Source organism: Copadichromis virginalis, linkage group LG23 (genome assembly GCF_057382275.1).
Source record: "Copadichromis virginalis isolate Kocher_CV1m ecotype Utaka linkage group LG23, C_Virginalis_male_GT1.1, whole genome shotgun sequence".
In the NCBI taxonomy this organism is placed as follows: Eukaryota; Metazoa; Chordata; class Actinopteri; order Cichliformes; family Cichlidae; genus Copadichromis; species Copadichromis virginalis.
Genome location: NC_140639.1, coordinates 50,696,935 through 50,719,873, shown reverse-complemented (window position 1 = coordinate 50,719,873; position 22,939 = coordinate 50,696,935). Strand labels below are relative to the sequence as shown.

The window sequence follows — 22,939 nt, the reverse complement described above, 5'->3', positions numbered from 1 at the left end:
AACGCTGATTGGTTGCAACCATTGTGATGTGCCAGTAATGTTCTGGGTAAACATTTTAATAATTCTGACTATACAATGTTAGAAAAAAATTACCGTGAGAAATTCCTGGAGCCCAGACAGTTTTCTACAAAGGATCTGTCTACACAACAGCAGCAATGTCAGTCCTTTCAGTGTCTACCTGTGATTGAATCAAGCACAGTGCTCGGTGTAGGCCATATGCATTTTGTCTGAAGCCATTTAAGTGGTTATGCAGATAAAAATGTTAAAAAGCAGAATTTAGGGTATATTTCTTGCACTTTTAGCAACTGGACTGATCAAAAAGACAGCAGATGATAAGCTGTCGTGGTCCTGAATCTAAAGATAATCAGTATACTGTGGCGTAGATGCAAATAGAAGCCAAAACAATTACTCACTGCAATTAATTTTAATCAAATTTGACTAATATACTATAAACAGGACTATCTGCATTCTCTCATCTCTGTAATAAAAAATAATTATCTCACGGATTATCTGGCAGGTTATTAGCACATGCACAGTTGCTGTATCTGCATGATTCGTCAGATGTGTCTTCTGCAGACCGTTCTGTGCAAAGAAACAACACGAGAATACTCATTTTGTTTTATTTTCTTTCGATTTTCTCCTCATTTTGCCTCCATCTGTCAAACGACACTTTGAAGTTGTTTTCGGTCGCTTTTCAGAACAATAAGAAACAAAGCAGCACATAATGGTTTGCCCGCAAAAAGCCTGTAATTCACTCAAAAAGTTTCACTTATTGCTCAAAAGAAAACATTTGTTTCCGTGAACAAATCAGTGTCAGAACCTTGACAAATGTACCATCCTGTCAGTGCAACAGAGTTTAAGTGTGTGGTGGTTAGAGCCACTGCCAAAGCAAACAGGTCCTGGTTTCAACCCCAGGCTGGGCTTTCCGTGTTGAGGTTGCATGTTCTCTCTGTGCTTTTGTGGGCACAAATCCTCTAGCTTCCTCCCACAGTCCAAAAACATGTGTGGGTCAAGTGGTGTTTCTAAATTGGGTGAGCATAAATGTCTGTCAGACTGGCAACCCGTCTTTCCACCCCTTGACAGCTGGGGTGGACTCCAGCTCCCCTGCAGCTCTGAACTGGAAAATGGATGGATAGGGCTTTTCTGATGAGGGGTTTCGTCTTAAATTAGCAAGAAGTTACATATCACCTGTGTGTGGTAGAGCAACTATTAGACATCTTTCATTTTTGTTTTTTTCTTTTCAGCATCCCGATGACTTGGTCACATCAGGTCATGTTTGCAGAAAAACAAAATATGCAACTGGCTTAATCATTGTGCGTTAATGGACTTACCCAGAAGATGTCTGAGTACGTTCAACTGAGAAGGACATGAACTTTCATATGTGGAAAGTGTGGACTCCTCACAAGCATTTGCATTTAGTTCAAAGGAATGATAAGTTCCTGATGTTGGAGATAGTTTCTGATCTTTTGATTTCTGTTCTGAGGAATATACCAGCTTGTAGCTGATTAAAAGGACATGCTGGGGTTTTTTTTTGCTGTTTTATTTCCCACGGTACATAACTGACCCAAATCTTGTGTTTGTGAGAAACCCTTGGCTGATTTTGCAGAATTACGAAGGGCCACAGGGTCAGCATCTGCCCTGGCGTAACTGAGCTTGATGGAACGTACGACGCTCAAATCCCGTTCTCGGCACTCCGCTGCGTGATCAATACTTTTTTATCCTGCTGATCTGTGCCGTGTTCATTCCCCTGCAAAGCTCTCTCTCTCTTTCAGCAGTCAATCTGAGCTAAATGCTGCCAGCTGGGAGAGAGAGGGAGAAGCAAGTCCCAAGACACACATAGCAAACACACTTACCCATGTTAAAATAAATTCTACAGAAATGCCTACACAGATGGGGCGCACATGAGAGCGGATGCTCACACAGATGTAGAGCAAAACACACAAACTGTCAAAATCAGCTTGTTGCCAGTTTGCATCCAAACCACCACGGTTGACACTGACGCTTCCAAAAAGGGGACAAAAATAATGAGCAGCATGAAGTTTAGGACCCCTGATTTATCTTCAGGCAGTCACGTCATTTGGAGCGTTTCATCGCACAATATGATGAAAGAACACTGTATTCCTCTGGGGCTATTTGGCATAATGAGGCGAGTGCAATTAACATGCACAGCACTAAAGGAGTTCATTTAAAAGCACCTGCCTTAAGCGTGCAGTGACACGATTTAAAGCCTGATGGCAGATAGTTCACTGACCTCATACCCTGTGTGAAAACTACTTAAACCGCTCTCCATTGTCTCCTATCGTCTCGTATGCAGAGGCAGGGTCACCTGTCCTGAGCCACCGTCTGCTGGCTCAGTGGAGCGCAGTCAAAGCTATTACTTTGAGTCTTGTTCCACCAAAATGTAAAATGGCCCCTCTGGCCAGAAGTGCGGTGCCATTGGAGTGAATGGCTCAGCGGTTACGCAACCAACTTGGCTAATGTCACTTTCCCTGAGACGTCAAAGAAGTCAGTGGCCCTCCCCTGGCCCATTCGCCTCTCCTCCAACTCGATGTGATCATGGAGATTCACTTTCAGCCGCCTCAGGGACTCTGCACGTTAAGTCTTTGTGTGTGGCACAAAGGCACCACTGAGCATGAACTTTAAAACATGAGCTACAAGTCTCATTTAGTATAACACAAAAGCACGTTCTGCGGTGGCTGACTTCACATAGTTACATCTCTTATACATATAAAAAGAAAAGGCTACGAGATGAATCGTACATAAAAAAGCAGGACTGAGACTCTTGCCTGAAATCGAGCCACAGAATGACCTACACGTAACTCCGGCGAGTCACTTGTTGATGTCAGCTGTGGCTAATGATCACAAGCGCTAATCGGCGTCAGGAATTTTATTAGGTATGGATGAGAGAAGCAGATTGGACATCAGTGGGTGATGGACGGGGGCCAGAGGAGGTTGGCATCACTCAGGAACAAGACATGCTGCGCCAACCTGCCACTTGCTGCTAGTCATACACTCACTGCAGTCTGGGATTCAAACATAGATGCAGCGTTGGAGGGTGATGTGTTCAGATTACAGTTTTTTTGCACTAGCAGGGGTATGTGTTTCCAAATTCTAGCAATCTGTTGCTTCTTGCTAGGGCAACACAGTTATAGACATCAGCAGTTTGGGTGTAATTTTGTTTTTAATTTAGTCCTCAGAATGTTAGAATTAGCGGATAATGTTGGTTAATGTTGGCATGATTGTGAGGCTAATGCGAGCTAAGAGGTCCGTCTTCCACAGTAGGAAGTAGCTAGCTGTCTTAGAAAGGCCTGCACCTTCACTAATATTTACACACCACTTTGCATTCATTCATTCATTATAATTAATCTGTGGTTCTCTTTCACAGTCTGTCTTTTGACCCCTCATCTCAGACCAATTGTACCAGCTGGCTGCCACTCACTGCTTCAAGTGTTTGCTCATAGAGGGTCGTGTGATTGTTGGGGTTTTCTATCTATTATTGTAGGATCTTTACTTTAAAATATAAAGCGCCTTGAAGCAACTGTTGTTCTGATTTGGTGCTGGTTAACTAAAATTGAACTGAACTGGTGTTTGTGGAAGAACTGGCCCTAGTAGGACCTCATCCAGGGAAGTTCTGGGGGATAACAAGGTATTTAATGCGAGGTAGGTAGCGTACTTTAGAGTAAGAAGAAAAGCTAAGAATGGTAGGATGTATACTGTCAAACATCACCATGAAAAACATAATATTCAAGATGCAGTCGGAACAACAAAACCAGTGCAACCATGATGATGATGATAATGAATTTTAGGGTTTTCCGTACAGGTTTTTGGGGCAAGAAATTTAACTGTGACTCCCAAGATCCATTTTAGGAAGCAAACATGGCATTTACTTAAAAGACCAGTTTACAGAATAGTTGCAGACAAACTGTCTGATGACCAATTTTATGACACACATGGGAGGACGGCTCCATGCTTGTTTATGCCAAATTCTGATCCTACCATCTGAATGCTGCAGCAAAATTTGAAAGTCATCAGACCAGCCAACATTTTTCCAAACATCTGTTTTTAGGAGTGACACCCAGCATGCTCTTCTGCATGCCTTGGTTGTAACAAGTGGCTATTTGAGTTACCTGTTGCCTTCCAATCAGCTTGAAGCAGTCTGGCCATTGCCCTCTGACCTCTGGCATCAACAAGACATTTTCATCCAGACACCTGCTGCTCACTGGATATTCTCTCTTTTTCTGGCCATAAACCCCAGAGAGGTTTTGTGGGAAAATCTCACCAGATCAGCAGTTTCTGAAATACTCAGACCAGCCTGTCTGGCACCAACCACGCTCAAAGCCACATAAATCACCTTCCCCCAAGTGCTAACTTCATAGTCATGTTAACTGTTTCTGAATGCATTAACTTGCTGTCATATGATTAGCTGAATGAAATTATGGCACATTCTCAAGTTTAGTTTAGTCATTTTGGGCAAATTTACATGCTGATGTAGAAAAATCTCCTAAATCACCTGATGTCCATATTTTAATAATTAAAAAGACTGGACCTGCCACTGTAAGTCACACAATAAAAACTAAGCTGAAATGAGTTAACCCACTCCAGAAACCAAGTGAAATTAAACTAACAATATCAAAACTCTGTTGACATGTTGTAAAACACCATGCTTTCTTTTTAAAACTCCTTTGTGACGCAGCGAATACAAAGATTCCTTTTAAGGTGAGAAACAAAAGGCTCTTTTAAAGGGAGTTTCCTCAGTGCAGCGCGCTTTCATGCAGACAATAAATAGCAAGGCACTCTAACACGACATAGTCCTTGTTTTGTGTGTACACACAGAGATCAGAGCCAAATAAAAAAAATGTGACCACAGTGCAGGGACCGAGAGTAAGAGCACAATGGTGCACCACACGGTCTCGCCCACATGTGTGTCCAAAAATAGAGCTTTTCCTTTAGTGCAAGCGAAGCACTGACACAGACATTCCCCTCAACCACTCCTGGTCATTGACACGTAAACAAATACAAGCGCACACACAGACACACACACACATATCCAGATGGAGGCTGACAGCATGCTTTGGGCAAATGGCTTCAAATGAGGAACACATGAGCCTCTCTCTGTGTGACGGCTTTCACATGCTCCCACAACCTCACACACCTCCGGGGCGGGAGGAGGATAGGCGAAGGGTGTGTGCGCATTAGTGTAAATGTGGGAATGAGAGAGAGGGAAAAGGACAAGACAAAGAGGAGAAGAGAGGAGACAGAAGAAGCAGAGGAGAGAAGCAGAAAAAAAATTAATGACAAATTAATCGGTGGGAACAGTGAAGATGCCAGAGCACGTGGGGTCAGATTTGTCAGAGGGATTTTTAAAGCATGTAAAGACAGAATCACAAGTGTAGTTTGTGTTTTGCACAGAAAAAAAAAGATTTTCCTTTAGTTTTGCTGATTCCTTGCATGCAACATTGACCTGATAGCACAGCAAATCACCAGCTACATAAAAATGCATGTAAAATCATCCATTTATGGATATTTTGAAGCCTCAACTTTGGCATCTTTGACTATCTTGAGAGGATCTGACTGAGAAACGAAGCACACAGGACGCTTCTGTGACAGAGAATCACACGGTAGCCCGATCTGAAAGCAAATGCTGCGATATTGTCTATTTGACTAAAATGGGACCATATTTTCATGTGTCGCCAAATACAGAGTTTAAACTGGTGATAGAGACCATAACCCCATAAGGAACATTCCTGCTGTGACATTAAATCAAGTGGGAAAAAGAGTCATCTTCCCATGCACTTCTATTCTTTTTGCAACCAGAGGAGTCGCCCCCTGCTGGCCATTAGAAAGAATTAAGGTTTAAGGCACTAGCAAATAAGATTTCACTTTTTAAAAGACAAACTATACTTCTTAAGTTTTTCTTATTTGTCTTTGATGCTTATCTATATAAATAAATAAAGCCTTGAATCACTATTAATGTAACTTGTCCTTGTTTTAACCCTGTAAAGCCTGAACTATGAAATAAACTTGCGCATTTACTGAACTTTCTGACAAATTTAAAATAAAAGACATTAACTGCCAACTTGCATGTACAAGTTTGAATTAGTATAATTTTTGCTACTTCAGTGGCTCTAAATGTGTCTGGTTATAAAAAAATAAAGTCATACTGATGATGTAGAGGTCTCAAAAATTCATATTAAATATGATGCAGTTGGTGTTACAGGTTCATATAATATTTTTGGCATTGATGAACAAACAGATTAAAAGTTCACAAGGACATAACTACATATAGTTGATGTGTGGGAGCTTTTTTCTTTTTTGTCTGCCATAAAAAGCAAGTGAAGGGAGTAAAAGCCTTAGTGAGAGGAGGCTGTTTGTAACAAAGTCGAGTAGGAGACCGATTCCAGCTCAGGCGAGTCTGTGCATTCGAGTAGACGTGGGTGTGTGAGAGAAAGAGCGAGGTTTGCATTTGGCCGGACTGTTAGGTGTCAGCTCCCAGTTTAATGGTGACTGAAACACTGTGTCAAAGCACCGATAAAGGAAGCAGCACCTGTAAGCATGGCTTACACCAACACGTCTCAAAAAATATTCATATCAATGTAACTTTGGTATATCGTGACCTGAACTTTATCTAATTTCTACTTTGCAAGAGAGAAAAATATTGGGATGCTCCACAAAGCCGCTGAAGATAAATGCGTGTAGGCCGAGTGATGAATTTACCAGTTTCCTGCCCTGAAGACAAATATAAGCGCTGAATAATGAGTGGCTTTCTGGTAAATCTTACTCCTTCACAAGTGTGGAGAGGAAGCTTCTTAAGATTTATGTGTATGTGTGGGTGTGTGTGTGTGTGTGTGGCAGCAGAGCTTTGATTTGGTCTGTAAAGTGGATTACAAGCCAGAAAAAGACTGAACACAGGCGGCATGCTCCTTCAAAAAAGGAGCAAAAATCTCCATTGGACGTATATTTACTTGGCAAATAAATCCTCTGTTGGTGCTTTACATCCACACACAAATAAAAAATGAGAGGTCAAGAGAGGAGCCCAAACTTTTTAATATGACATTAAAGAATAGCTTGATCGAGATGTAGTAAAGACAGCTGGGGAGAGAAACTACCCCGATATTCACGAGAAGCACAAACCAAATGTCAGCAGGGAGAACAGCCCCGCCCGGCTCCTCACCGCCGCCTCACCTGATTGAGGATCATCAAACAGAGGTTGGCCTTTAAATTCAAGGTGTCAGCCTGGGCTCAGCTGGACTGTAGCGCTGAAGCTTTTTTTCTCCAGTGACCCCTGTCTGCCCCCCCCAAATATATACACGTATAAGGCCAGGATGTCATCACACCTCACAGTGGTTATTTTCCTCTTTGTGCAACCTTGCTGTCACTTTATGAATAAAACTGAAGCACATTTTCAGATTGTTACTTTTGTGATGTAAAAATGTGTTAAAAATGAGCAAATTGGCATTACTGGCACTGCCTTTACTTGGTGCCGGATCCATACAAAAAATTTGCAGTATCACACAGTCTCTGATTGGATGCCCGGTCGATGGTCTTAGAAACCAGTTCTTACTGCATCCTGGATGAGCTTAGTGCAGCAAAGCAGCTCTCTACCTGCAGCAGGGCCTGCTTAGACTGACTTTTCAGCTCAAAGAAGACTCCTAGAGCAGAAAGAAAACTAGTTATGGTTGCTCTGGAGTCTGTCGACCATGGGGCGAGAGATTCTCTAGGAAACATGTGACAGGAAGGGCCAGGACTGGTTGTTTAGCGGAAACAGAACTTTCAAAATAAGAGTGAAAGGATTGAAGTGAATTGATTTGATTTAAAATAAATTTTATTTTTTCCTAAAATGAGCTGTCAAATCTGGAGAGATTCTCGCTGGCCTGGATTCTAGGCAAGAAAAGGAGCGTTTTGAAATTCACAAAGACATGCAGACCCTTCAGTCTGCTTTAGCGCGAGAGTCTTGTAAGATTCAGAATTTTTAAATGCAGATGCGGGTAAGACAGCAGAAAGCAAAAAAAATAAAAAACAAAGCCTGATTAAGAGGAACTCGCTTTGTGCTTCAGAAGCTGCAGCAGCAGCTCTGCCCTTCCATGCAGAAAATTCGACTAAACCTGTATCCTTCCAGACAATGATGTAATCTCTTACGGTTCTGATCTGAACATCATAACCAAAGACGGCGAGCCGGCACTGGGTTATGTAAGAGCAGGCCTGCACGCACACACAAGCAGGAGAGGGAAGGACGGTGTGTGTGTGTGTGTGTGTGTGTGTGTGTGTGTGTGTGTGTGTGTGTGTGAGAACAGGCCAAGCATTTACAACAAAGGGCAGGACAGAAGCAGCAAGTTGAAATGCGCTCAGGGGCACTTTCAAGCGCTTAAAGCCGCTTCAGGGAGTCACATTAAAGGTAAAAAAATGTTTTTAAAAAAGAGATGCTTGCTTTCGCTAATCAAACTGTCTCAGCCTAATGAAATCTGATATAATTGCACCTCAGAGAGCACAGATGATGTCTTGTTATCTGAGCTCAGAGCACCTCAACGCACAAACGCACACGCACAGATTAGAGATTATAGGAAGCAATCAAGCAAAAGGATCAATCCGAACCCGCCCAAACACCACCCGCCACCCACCCCCTGATTATAAACCACGTCTGTGTTCTGTGTTCATTTTCCAGTTTGTAATTACTCTCAGCGAAATGTCACACAGAGACCCTGCAGACAGACACAATGAAGGTTCAATTAAGAACAAGACTCTGTTTGCCATGATTGGCTAATGGAGCTGAAGCTAAGGGAACATGTAGCTAATGGAAGCAAGTAATATGAAGAGAAATAATCCAAAGTATGTGCTAAAATATCATACTTATGACTCAGTTCACTTATAATATTCTAAGAATAACCAAAACTAGACACACCATGAAAGCCAGCTGCTTCACTGCTTCCTGTCTTCATGCTAAACGCTAACTGACAGACTTGACTTTGGCAAGAAATTTAAAAAATTATATCTAACTACACATCCTCTTAAGTACAGAACTTTTGAGCATGAAACTCAAAATATTTACATTATGGACAGATTTTTAAATTGTAATGTTTTCACTTTTTCTCTGTTTGTCGCAGAAATGATCCTAAAGACATACATACTGTATATAAAAGATGGACTTTGGTTAGCATAGTTTTGGAACGGATGAGAAATGGGTGGGTTTAACTCAGGCTCAGAAGGATGCTGTGTGCTCATTCAATAGTAACTTGTCAGTCACAATGTAGAACCCACTCAAACATATCCTTCTTGGTCATCTCTTTGGACAGAAATAAGGGGCTAATTTAAAAAATGAGCATTGTGCTGTATTCAATAAAACTTTAAATTAGTGCTTGAGCCCATAAACTCATGAGAAAAAATTTTCCTGAGGTCACAGATCAAGGCAACAAACGGCAGTTTCCCTTTTGCCTTTTATACAATTGGAATTCCATCAGAGCTGCCCTCTGCTGGCCGTTAGAGAGAATGCAGGTTTAAGACACTTCGTAAATCTGTCTTTTATGTACAGGTGGAAACGCCTGCTATAATAAGAACTATCACAAAGATGCTGTTCAAGCTATTTGGCGGGAGGTGGCTGTCTCCATTGGGGTGGAGGCCCCCATTGCTTTTGCGGTGTATTCTATTAGGTAGCACTTAGCATTCATTTAGATTTTCACGAAATGTGTCCATGACATTGAGTGGATGTTACAATGAAAAAAGTGTAAGCCTCTACAAAGAGAAGAAACTCTACTTTCTGTTGCTCTTGCTACAATTTCCTGTTACCCACGGTGCCACAATGGATGTAACCGCAATCAGCTGACATAAGCAGTTCTTTAATCAGTCGTTTAAAACTAAACACGAAGAATCCGCTGCAGAAATAGGAACTCAAGCATCACAATTTAAGCACAAATCCTGCCTTGAGCCTCCGACTGTGACACCAAGCATCTGGGATTGTTTAAGTGTTTACTCCAAACTTCGTACATGTGCTTCCTGATTCAGAAATGCTGGCACACACGGACACAAGCGCCTTACACGACAGCGCTCGCCTTGTTGCCCCAACTTTAAGTCTTCAGCTTCTTAAGGGATGCTACAAGCTTATGGTCACATTCCAGATGTCAAAGGCACACACAAATGATTACACCAACAAATAGGCCATCCTCCAATCTGGTCTATTTTGGGCCACTGGTGTAGGTGGACTTGGTTGCGCAACATCACACCTGGAGCACAGCAGCGAGGCTGCAGAACTGGGAGAAAGCAGTTGTGTTATAATGTCGCTAATTCAGAAAATAGTCATTAATGAATTCAAGGGCTCTATCGATAGCTATAAATATGGCTCTCTATCTTTAGAGGCCTTTAAAGAGGCTTCGCCCACTCTCTCAGCTGAAGTCACACAAAAGGCTCTCATTGGACATGGGCGTGCGCGTGACAGGATGCCTTGGGAGAAGATGATGTAATATCTTTTTGAAACATTACTGTTGAGGGACACCCCACACTTTTGAACTTTACGTCACAGACAAACGGTGACCCAGCAATATCACCGAGACAGGACCAAGGAATAAAATAGAGTTCCAGCAAAACCACATAAACTTACTGACAGAGAATGTGCTTCTAGTTTGATTTCCAACTAGGAATAAAGATTTCCTTCCAAACTTACCGAATCCAATCTAATACTAAAAGTACAAATGTAAATATTTGCTTCCAATCTAGTCATTTTTAGCCGGTTTTCAAGCATAAACACTTCATTTTAAGATGGGTTCACACACAACTGTGAATGCAATCTGCAGAAGACACTGCATGGCGCTGTGAGGTGAGTGTCTGTGCAAAGCCCTCCGGGCGTATGCACTCTGACTTGGTGTCACCTATCCTCCTCTCTAAGGAGGCCTAAGGGCAGGATGTCTGATCAGCTGAAACACAACCCTTCCCCAGGTGTAAACATAAAAAAGGTGTTTATCTTTAAAACACCCATCACTGACTAAATTACGACTTACACCTCAGACTGTTTGTGCTGCACATTCACATTTTAGTAAGTCTATAATCACCAGGGCCTGTTTTCAGCTGCCCCCAAACTGCAGGATGTGATTTTTACTACCAGGCCACAACGAAAACAAATCAGTCACATCCACTCTGTATGGATGTCGAGTCCTCCGACGCACAAAGAAACGCCTACACAGAGTCAGTATGAGCAACAGTTTGAGCACGATTTTGAGGGAAAAATATCTAATTGCTTGCTTGTCTTTGACAGGTGACAGGCTGTTTGCACATTTGCGCCTGTAAATTAATTCCATGTGCATGTAAAGGTCTAAATGTATTTTAACCACTGATGGTGTGACATACATTGTTGCATTTTCATTGCATTATATAAAAACGAGCATGGCGCAGGGGTCCAAATCGGCATGCGTGCATCACACAGAGGCTCTGTTTCGAGTGCGCCTGGGTTCTAAATGATGGACGCGACCATCTTTTTGCGCCAACAGGATCATTGATTGTTTCGTAGCCTCCGGTTCGTCTAATAAAAGCTGATTTTTTAATTATTTTTTTTAAAACAACAACAAATAAGAATCTCTTCTATATTCGATTAATCGCGCTCCTGACAGTTCAGCCCTCATGGAGACCGCCGATAACAATCAAAGCGGCTGCGGCGGGAGGATCCACCTGGCGGAAAACAATAATGCAGCCGTGCACGGCGCGCGGCCCCATTATCAGCCGCTCATTAGGCAGGAATGAGCTCACGATCGTGCAGCAACGCAAAAGCAAATTGGCATTAATGCATGCTCCATAAAACCAGAACGAGCAACCTTCCCGAGCGCATCAAGCCGCCCACCCCCTCATTGTCTCCCTCCTGCATCCGTCTCCCCCCCCACGCACACACATTCTTTGAAATCGCAAACCAAGACGTTAAATTGCGCTCGAAACCGCGCGAAATAATCTCGATCACCATATTCCCACGTCGCCAAATCGCCCTCAAATAGGTGTGCGGCCGCAGAACAAAAAAAGCCATGCTATTGTGTCGCGCGCAAGCGAGAAAGCCATTGCAAGTAGGTTAAACCCGCTCGCGCTGGCGCAGACGCAAATGTCTCCAAAGACAGGGGGAAAAAATGCCAAAAACGCGCAAATGCCAGCTGCGGATTGAGCGTACCTTTGCTCTCCTGCCCCTCGTCCTGAGTCTCCTCTGCGTTGGACTCCATGGCAGGCTTTGTCCCGTCCATTATTTTAGGGGAATATAGTCTCCTTGCAGGCTACTTGCACTTGTACCTTACAGTGTGTGGATGATGGAGCCTATCCTGGTGACTGGATGCTCTCTCTCTCTCCGTCTCTCTCTCTCGTACACACCCTCCCTCTCTCTCTCCCGCTATCTCTCCTTCTCTCTGTTTAAGCTCGCCACCGTCTCTCTGTCTATATCAACAATTCAGTTTCGAAATGCAAATGCACACGCATCGGTGTTACAGAACAATGCCCCCAAAATAATGGCTGCCGACTCCCTTTTTGGCGCCCAAAATCATCCTCATGATGTAAATTACTCTCTAAATATATTTTGGTGACATATTATTGCAAAAAAAAATTAATAATAATAATAAAATCTTGTCAGACTGTTTCATCTGTGGATTCCTGTGATTTTGATTTGTTTTATTGTTTGCTTGGATAAGGACAAAATGTGCAGGTGATTTCAATATGCAAACTCACGAGTAACCATGCAACCACAACCACACACACACACACACACACACACACACACACACACACACACACCGCCCCCTCTCCATCTGGTGAGCTAAGAGAGAAACAGAGAATGAGGGAGGGAAGGAAAGGATGGAAAGAGGCAGAAAGAGGAAGGGAGGGAGTGAAGAGGGGAAAAGAGGGAGATGCTGTAACAGAGTGTAACTGTGTGAAATAAAAGTGAGCAAGAACCTGAGCAGGAAGGCTGGGAAAAGGGGGTAGTGACTGATTTTCAGCTTTCTCTCACATTGAACATCAGTTATTTTAACACTTCTGAGCAACCAGCCAGCTCTCATTAACAGCCAGCACGCTCGGTTGTGTGTTGCATAATGGTTATGTTTCATTCAAAATCAATCTCTTGCTTTCCTCTTGTGTTTAAGTAGCTTCAATTAAACTCATTTGAGCTCTGACCGAACCATCTTTGACCAATTAGAGCTTCCGAACTGGTACAAAGCGACACGTTCACCTCTGCATTTCACTGCTGATTAGTTGTTCCCACAATCTAATGAAAAACCGATCAAGGTGGGTCCTTGAATCCCAGAGAAATGCCTACAAAGTGGGGGTGTTTATGCAAAGTGGGGGTCGAGGGAGTGTGTTGTGCAGTTTTCATCATTCACCCCATTTTCTAATAATAAACACATCCCCAAACAATGGGACACCATCTGTCCCGAATCCTCTTAAATAAGATTTTAATTTGAGCCCACGCGTCCCTGTTTTAGACAAAGCTCAGCTCACAAAAACAGTTTAGGAAATCCCCCCTCACCCCACCCCACCCCAACAGCCCCTGATGTTTTCATCTAACAAAACATCAGACGCCAGAATGGCTAACGTGACATATATGACCCTGAGGGTTGAAATTAACACCCTGCCCTGCACCATATGCAAGAGGGTCTCCAATCACACTGACTTTTTGACATTTGAATGGCTCTAAGCACCACGAGGAAACCTGAGCCTGCTGCATAAATGAATGACCACCCAACGAGACACCACGAAAACATGTAGGAGTCAAGGGAGTTTGGTAAGAAGTATTATTCCCTTTAATGACAGCACACTTCAGCACCGGAGCCAGATGATTAGTTGAGCTTCTGCCATACGAAAACATGTAGTTATCATAGAGCATAATTATTTCTTTGTGTGGTCCACAAAAAAAAAAAAAAAAAAATCCACAGTGATACAAAGGCTGTGAATAGCTCCCATAATGATTCATCTGGAGTTTTTAATTAACAAGTTAATCATTATAATTTCATGAAGGAAACTGTTCTGCTCGAGAACCTGAAACAGCAAATGTTTGCCATTGTTGCTTAAAAAGTGAGAGAAAATGAATGGATACAGCTTTAAAAGGGAATTTAGACACAGAAATACAAAATAAAAAAATCAGCAAAAAACATTTTAAATGAAAGGAAAGAAAAACTATGAGCTGAATTACCATTTTTGCGCAAACTTCCATAAAATCATGTATTGGCTGAAAATTACCAGTAAATTTTCTTTCTTTCTTTTTACAATGTAGCCAAAAAAAAAAAAAAAAAATCCACCTTAATGACCATCAAGTGATTATTTATAAATACATTTTTGCATTTATTGCCCACTAAGCACTGATAGCTTGAGGCTAAAGTCATCATCTTGTTAAAACAAAGCATTTCCCACTAAAGTCAGTAGAAACAGGATCAGCAACAACCTTGGCAAATGTATCCAAATACCTCAACATGAAGCTTTTTTCTAAACAAATTTCCCTCCGGACACATAATGTGAAATTACTGGGCTGCTATGCTTAAGTTGGCCATTTATATTCACTGTCAAATTAACCAAATGACTTCAGTTTAAGTCTGGGGATTATTCCTTTTCACTTAGCTGTACTAGTTGCCAAGCACTACAGTCTATGCAGTTCTGTAGTCCATATAGAACAATGAGAGCTCATTCAATGAGGATATTGAATAATCAGTAAATGGTATAATTCTGTTTTGTAGTTAATTTGATCTGTAGCAAAACACAGTCATGCGTTGGGACACAAAAAGAAAAAAAATGGAAGAAAGGAGGGAAGAAATGCAAAAGGACCGAGTCACACAAACTCAAACTGTCAGTTACCAGGCTGGAAGGGTGAGCTTCAAGTCCCATTTTTCTCTCAGAACCCCCATAATCCCTTGCTGGGTCACACAGATTAAGGACTTGTCCACAAGATGAGATACAGTGCTTCCTGGCACTCTTCACGATCACCCTGCCACACACATGCACATGTGCACGATGTTAAAAACACACACGCATACACACACAACATGCCGTTTGGCGTTCCAGAGACGTCAGAAAGTCAGAGTCCTCATAATTCCTACCAAGTAAGGCGCAACAAAACTGTTTCTTTTTATGGTGGAATTCCAAGCAGGATTTCTTAAGACAGAGTTCTTCCAAACTTCTCTTACTTCACCTCACAGATTATTGTGTAACATTATTAAGTGTGTGAGTCACAGAATGAGCCAAAACCTTCACAAATGCAGCTAAAATCTGTTGGTGGTTCTACAGCATGAATTCATTGTTCAGACATTTCACTAAAACAACCAATTGGGAAGATTACCAAAGTCAGCAGGATCTGAAGAATGAATATTCTTCAGATGAATTGCCATGTACCAAATTACATGGCAATTCATTTAAAATGAAAGGAAAAGGGTGCACCAACTGTGCCATGTTGCCATCCTTAGAGTCATGCTCCTTTGTACTGAACTGACTCATCAAAGGGATGCATACTGTGTTTGTGTGTTTGGGGTGGCAGTCAGGTATAGAACTGTGCCTCTGTGTATTATTGTGAAATGATTAACAACAGAGTGAGACTAGGACTGTAGTTTGGACCCTAAACAGTGTGCTTGTTTCTGTGGGCATGCAGGGAAATGTCAGTGACGCCAGTAAATATTTAAAATGCAAACTTTTGAAGCCCGTGCTCAGAAGTGACCCATGCAACAGCTGATTTTGGAAAATATCCAACATCTAGGTCATTTTAAAGTAGTTGTTAAGCTTGAAAAAAAGCCTCTGTGCTTCTGCAGCACTGCAGAAACTTTCTTATCTGCCTGCACAACTCTCTCAGTCCATTAAAGGCAAAGGCATGAGTGCCTGTCGACTGCCTGTCTTCCCTCATTAGAACGACACAGAAGGGAAAGTGGCGCTCAAATTGGGTCGTACTACAGTAACGAGCACACTGCAGCTCCTTCATGGGAGCAGATGTGCAGCTAATGTTGAATAAAAGAAGGAAGAAAAGGAGAACGCCGGGCCTATGAGCGCCTCTGCAACGATAGCCATGAGCAGCTTCAAACTGACTTCAATCTAAATATTTCTACACCATCGTGATACTCTGGAGGTGGTCACATCCTCTTTATCAGCGCAGTCTCGTCTCAGAGTGATACAGGCTCTGCTGTTTCCATGGAGATGGGAAACACTGCCGGCAGGCTGCAGTGATTGAGATCTTTTAGCGATCCTATCAGTTCCTAGAAAACTTCTCATGTGGCTGTGGCTCTATGTCCCATCAGCCAAAACTTAAAATCTAATCAAGGAGATAACCATGACATGAAAGTTCTCAGTGTGCTATCAGTAAAATCGTTTCTGCTCCCACGACCAGCTCAGCCGAAGGCTACTGTTGATGACATGCAGCCAGTGTATTGAACGCTTCCTGTTGTTGTGAGGAAGAATCATCTTGTGCACTGTTAGAGTGCGTGTAAATAAATAAGCAAGTTGTCTAGCGTGAATCACCCACAAGACGCTTCGCTTCTTCTGAGTGCACATCTGTAAGTGCAGCAGGAAGCACCCTTAACCACATTTATGGAGAAGAAATCTTTGTACAACTACATGATGGATTAGAAGAACTTTCCCAGAGATGTTCATGATCCCCAGAGGATAACTCCTATTGACTTCAGCAAGCTTTGTTTTTCATCACCACCAGTAAAGGTTAAAATATCAATACTACAGTCTAAATATCAGGAGAGCAATTTGATGATTGTGAAATTTCTCAACAACTGCTGGATAGTTCACTCTAAATTTCCCCATTAGGAGAAATGTTAATAACTTTCTGTCTGTGAAGGTTCTCAGTCACCCAGGTCATCGTAGTCAAAGGAGCTTGCAAAGAAAAGCGTCTGGACTTCTTTAAGCCAAAACACAGACTTAACAATGTGGTGTATGCTGTACAGTGCAGCGAGGAATGCCCAGACCTCTACATCGGAGAGACCAAACAGCCACTTCACAAGCGCATGGCACAACACAGAAGAGCCACCTCCACAGGACAAGACTCAGCAGTCCATCTGCATCTAAAGGTCACAGGTCACTCTTTGAGGATGCCAATGTTCACATTTTGGACAGAGAGGACAGATGGTTTGAAAGAGGAGTGAAAGAAGCATCTATGTCCACTGTGAGCGACCATCTTTGAACAGAGGCGGGGCTTACGACACCAACTCTCTGCCATCTATAATCCAGTTTTGAGATCCCTTCCCAGACGCCTTAACGCCCACTCACATCCTGGGCCATCTGACCTCAGGAAATCACATGATAAGGTGGGGCCAGGTTTCACAATGAACACACCCGAAACTCTGGCTGATTGGGACCCACACCCGCTTTCACACCTTGGCTCATGTGATTAGAGGATCATCAGGGGGTCCTTTTGTCCCTCTGTGGGGGGAAACTCCCACTAGGTTTATATCTGGGACTCTCCACCATTTGACCTTAGAACTGAAGAAGCTTCTCGGATGAAGGTGAAACGTCTTCAAGCAACTTAAAGAAGTCCAGACGCTTTTCTTTGCAAGCTCCTTTGACCGGTAATAACTTTCATTCAGCATCATTGACAGGTCAGTGTTCTTTAATTTATACTGTACTTTAGTTATACTAAATATCAGCTATATCTTGTGTTTATTCATCATCTTGCTTTCCATTAGCATGTTAATTCGGAATTAGCATTTGGCACACACCACTTCTGTGTTGTGAGCTAACAGAGCCATTAGAATAGCTGCACAACAGTTTAAATGCAAGTTGTTAAGATTTAAGCTGTATCCACGTAGGAAGTGATCAATCATCACTCGTCACATAGAAACTGAACATTTAACAGTGTTTCCTGAAAACCCTCTCCTGTCTGATCATTTCCTGATAACATTTACATTTACAATTATTGATTACACAGCGGTGGAGAGTAGACTTTATCAAAATAGATATCTTTCTGAAAGCGCTGTAACTAAGTTTAAGAATATAATCCACCCACTGTTATCATCTTCAATGCCCTGTACCAACATAGAGCAGAGCAGCTATCTGAACGCTACTCCAACAGAGGTCGATTATCTTGTTAATAATTTCACCTCCTCACTACGTACGACTCTGGATACTGTAGCTCCTGTGAAAACTAAGGTCTCTAATCAGAAGTACCTGACTCCGTGGTATAATTCTCAAACACGTAGCCTAAAGCAGATGACTCGTAATCTGGAGAGGAAATGGCGTGTCACAAATTTAGAGGATCATCATTTAGCCTGGAGAAATAGTTTGCTGCTTTATAAGAAAGCCCTCCGCAAAGCCAGAACATCTTACTATTCATCACTGATTGAAGAAAATAAGAACAACCCCAGGTTTCTCTTCAGTACTGTAGCCAGGCTGACAAAAAGTCAGAGCTCTTGTGAGCCAACAATCCCTTTAACGTTAACTAGTAATGACTTCATGAACTTCTTCACAAATAAAATTTTTATCATTAGAGAAAAAATTACCAGTAATCATCCCACAGATGTAATATTATCTACAGCTACTCTTAGTACCATTGATGTTAAGTTAGACTCTTTTTCTCCAATTGATCTTTCTGAGTTAACTTCAATAATTACTTCCTCCAAACCATCAACGTGTCTTTTAGACCCCATTCCTACAAAACTGCTCAAAGAAGTCCTGCCATTAATTAATGCTTCGATCTTAAATATGATCAACCTATCTCTAATGATCGGCTATGTACCACAGGCCTTCAAGCTGGCTGTAGTTAAACCTTTACTCAAAAAGCATCTCTAGACCCAGCAGTCTTAGCTAATTATAGGCCAATCTCCAACCTTCCTTTCATATCAAAAATCCTTGAAAGAGTAGTTGTCAAACAGCTAACAGATCATCTGCAGAGGTTTATTTGAAGAGTTTCAGTCAGGTTTCAGAGCTCATCACAGCACAGAAACAGCTTTAGTGAAGGTTACAAATGATCTTCTTATGGCCTCTGACAGTGGACTCATCTCTGTGCTTGTCCTGCTAGACCTCAGTGCAGCGTTCGATACTGTCGACCATAATATCCTATTAGAGCGATTAGAACATGCTGTAGGTATTACAGGTACTGCACTGCAGTGGTTTGTATCATATCTATCTAATAGACTCCAGTTTGTTCATGTAAATGGAGAGTCCTCTTCACACACTGAGGTTAATTATGGAGTTCCACAGGGTTCAGTGCTAGGACCAATTCTGTTTACATTATACATGCTTCCCTTAGGCAGTATCATTAGAAGACATAGCATACATTTACACTGCTATGCAGATGACACCCAGCTCTATCTGTCCATGAAGCCAGATAACACACACCAATTAGTTAAACTGCAGGAATGTCTTAAAGACATAAAGACCTGGATGGCCGCTAACTTTCTGCTTCTTAATTCAGATCAAACTGAGGTTATTGTACTCGGCCCTGAAAAGCTTAGAAATATGGTATCTAACCAGATTCTTACTCTGGATGGCATTACCTTGGCCTCCAGTAACACTGTGAGGAACCTTGGAGTCATTTTTGACCAGGACATGTCCTTCAATGCACATATTAAACAAATATGTAAGACTGCGTTCTTCCATTTGCGCAACATCTCTAAAATTAGAAATATCCTGTCTCAGAGTGACGCTGAAAAACTAGTTCATGCATTTATTACTTCCAGGCTGGACGACTGTAATTCATTATTATCAGGATGTCCAAAAAACTCACTGAAAAGCCTTCAGCTAATCCAAAACGCTGCAGCAAGAGTACTGACAGGGACTAGAAAGAGAGAGCAGATTTCTCCTGTTTTGGCTTCCCTTCATTGGCTTCCTGTTAAATCCAGAATTGAATTCAAAATCCTGCTCCTCACATACAAGGTCTTAAATAATCAGGCCCCATCTTATCTTAATGACCTTGTAGTACCATATCACCCTATTAGAGCACTTCGCTCTCGCTCTGCAGGCCTACTTGTTGTTCCTAGAGTATTTAAAAGTAGAATGGGAGGGAGAGCCTTCAGTTTTCAGGCCCCTCTTCTGTGGAACCAGCTTCCAGTTTGGATTCAGGAGACAGACACTATCTCTACTTTTAAAATTAGGCTTAAAACTTTCCTTTTTGCTAAAGCATATAGTTAGGGCTGGACCAGGTGACCCTGAATCCTCCCTTAGTTATGCTGCAATAGATGTAGGCTGCCGGGGGATTCCCATGATGCATTGAGTTTTTCCTTTCCAGTCACCTTTCTCACTCACTATGTGTTAACAGACCTCTCTGCATTAAATCATATCTGTTATTAACCTCTGTCTCTCTTCCACAGCATGTCTTTATCCTGTCTTCCTTCTCTCACCCCAACCGGTCGCAGCAGATGGCCCCGCCCCTCCCTGAGCCTGGTTCTGCCGGAGGTTTCTTCCTGTTAAAAGGGAGTTTTTCCTTCCCACTGTTGCCAAAGTGCTTGCTCATAGGGGGTCATATGATTGTTGGGTTTTTCTCTGTATCTATGAAGCGCCTTGAGGCGACTTTTGTTGTGATTTGGCGCTATATAAATAAAATTGAATTGAATTGAATTGAATTGAATTGGCCCGGCTAAAACAGGACAGTTGGCAACCCTAAGGTTGTTGATAAGCCAAGGTAGCTGATAAGTTGCCTGGATAATCTTTCACTCGCTGCGCCCACGTCCTCATTTTAGGTTTGACAGCGTTTCGGTAGATAGAGGTGAAAGGCTTGAACATGAATTGAGCTGCAGTTTAAAGAAGGCCTGTCTTATCTTATTTTACATGTACAGCACTTTGGTCAACAGTTGTTGTTTTAAATGTGCTATATAAATAAATATAACTATTTTTGTTTGTTTGTTTTTTTGTCTGAGTCACCGAATGTGACTGACCATCTGGAACAAAATGACTGTGTGTACATCAGAAGTTATTGTCTGCCCATGGCCTTTTCAAAACCCAGAAACTATACTAAGGGTCATTAAACCACACCTTTACTGATATATACTGAGGTCACAACTGTCATTGAGGGTACAGGGGAGTTTGTCTTTATGTGGAAAAGAGTTAAAAGGGTCTTGACCTTACTGTGTCAACTGCCTTGAGATGATTTATGCTATGATTTTCTGCAAAATAAATACATCTGAACGGTTGCATCACTTTGTCAAAAGACCAATGCAAACAAATTGCAGGATGAATGTACAGTGACAAAGAGCACTAAAGTTCAAATGCCTGTTATTGTTTCCATAATCTGCTCCTTTGTCTTGTGTGTGACGCTCAGTCTCACTACAGGCATCGCGTTGACCTTTTAACTGTCTTCCTGACACGCTGTTCAACACCATTAAGCATCTGTTTTGTTGAGCTATGAAGCCATGAGCTCCGATCCCAGAGGATGGCCTCATGATGACCTGCAGTATCTGTTGGTCCGTGCCTAGAGAAATCAGTTGTGCGCCACTCAGAGCTATTTGTGCCTGTCTTTGTCTAATGCAACTTCTATGTCAGTGAGAATGAAATGATCCTTCAGGAGAAACAGTATACGGAGAATTAAAGGTGGGCCGTTTCTTCTGCTTTGCAGTTGTGTCGACTTTTTTGGTTGCATGGATATAAAGCTTTCAGTTTCAGGTTGACACATACCTATTTTATAATAACTGTTGTTACAAAATTGAGTGATGGCAAAAGGTTTAGCTGAAATGATGACACAGTTATTAGTAGCCTGTAGCTACAGCTAAGTGATGTACGTAGCTACCATGCCAACCAAGTAAGCTCATAGGAACAAACTTCTGAAAAATGGACTACAAGGGCATGACAGGGTGGAGTATAAAATACCAGAACTGAACAGTTTCAGTTCAGCTTGAATTATGCAACAAAAACAAACCAACCATATTTGTCCAGAAAGACAGCACCACCAGGTCAGTGACAGATGGCCTCACCTCCCTGAGTCTGGCTCTGCTGGAGCTTTCTTCCTGTTAATAGGGAGTTTTTCCTTCCCACTGTTACCAAGTGCTTGCTCATGGGTTAGGGTTTTTTCTCTCTATTATTGTAAGGTTTTAATCGTACAATACAAACTGCTTTGACATGAGTTGAACTGAACTGAAGTAAGTGGCTGCCAAACTTTTAGAATATGAAGAAGGATACTAATTATTCAGACCAAAGCCATTTTTGTACCAAGCTGCAAACATGGTTATATCTCTTGTATAGTTGTGCATTTTAATATCAGAGTTGATGGGAAATTGAATCACTCAAGTAGCCATTAGAGGAACTGCAGTTTATGGCACTTCTGTCTTAGCTTCATTTTCAGCCCTGGCAGCATGGTGGCACGGTGGTTAGCACTGTTACAGCAACAATGTTCTGGGTTTCTGACTGCGCCTTTCTGTGTGGAGTTCGTATGTTCTCCCTGTGGTTGTCAGGGTTCTCTCCGGGTACTCTGGCTTCCTCCAACAGTCCAAAGACATGCAGTTAGTGAGGTCAGGTTAACTGGTGATTCTGAAGTGCCCATAGGTGTAAATATAAGTCTGAATGGTTGTCTGTTTCTGGCAACCTGTCCAAGGTGTACCCCGCCCCTCGCTCTATGACAGCTTGGATAGGCTGCAGCCTTCTGCGACGCTGAATTGGATAAACGAAAGAGAATGGATGGATGTATATTACCGTTGCAACCAAAGCAATCACCTTAAAGTTTTCGAAATCGAACTTCTAAGGTAAATAGAAAGCATCGATTAAGTTACTTTTTGTAAACTTTACTTATTGGGCTCACGAATCAAATTGTATTGTGTACTCGTTCTTCTTTCCACAGCTTGCTTGTTTCACCCCACAATAACCAGTTTCACACATACACTGGAGCACTGATTTTTCTTTACATTACTCAGCCAGACTGGTTGAATCCAATGTGGCCATATAAGGACAGAGTGGGTGACTGTCGGCCAAATTCAGAGCCAGTGATTGGGTGTGACTTGTCCTGCCTCCTGCATGCGCTAATGTGTCTGAATCTCCTGCTGCTAAATGCGAGAAAGGGCAACCAGAGACTCTGACTCTGCAGACACTGTCCAGA

General features: G+C 42.2%; 1 protein-coding gene across 1 annotated transcript in view; it reads right to left on the bottom strand.

The window, feature by feature from the left end:
* Window positions 1-12,327, bottom strand: part of LOC146682097 (neuronal membrane glycoprotein M6-b-like) — a 29,568-nt gene extending 17,241 nt beyond the window's left edge. Inside the window, exon 1 of the mRNA XM_085447838.1 lies at window positions 12,131-12,327. Within this exon, the coding sequence (XP_085303964.1) occupies window positions 12,131-12,200 (70 nt within the window). The 5' untranslated portion in view covers window positions 12,201-12,327. The remainder of the gene's footprint in view (window positions 1-12,130) is intronic.
* Between the last annotated feature and the right edge of the window lie 10,612 nt (window positions 12,328-22,939).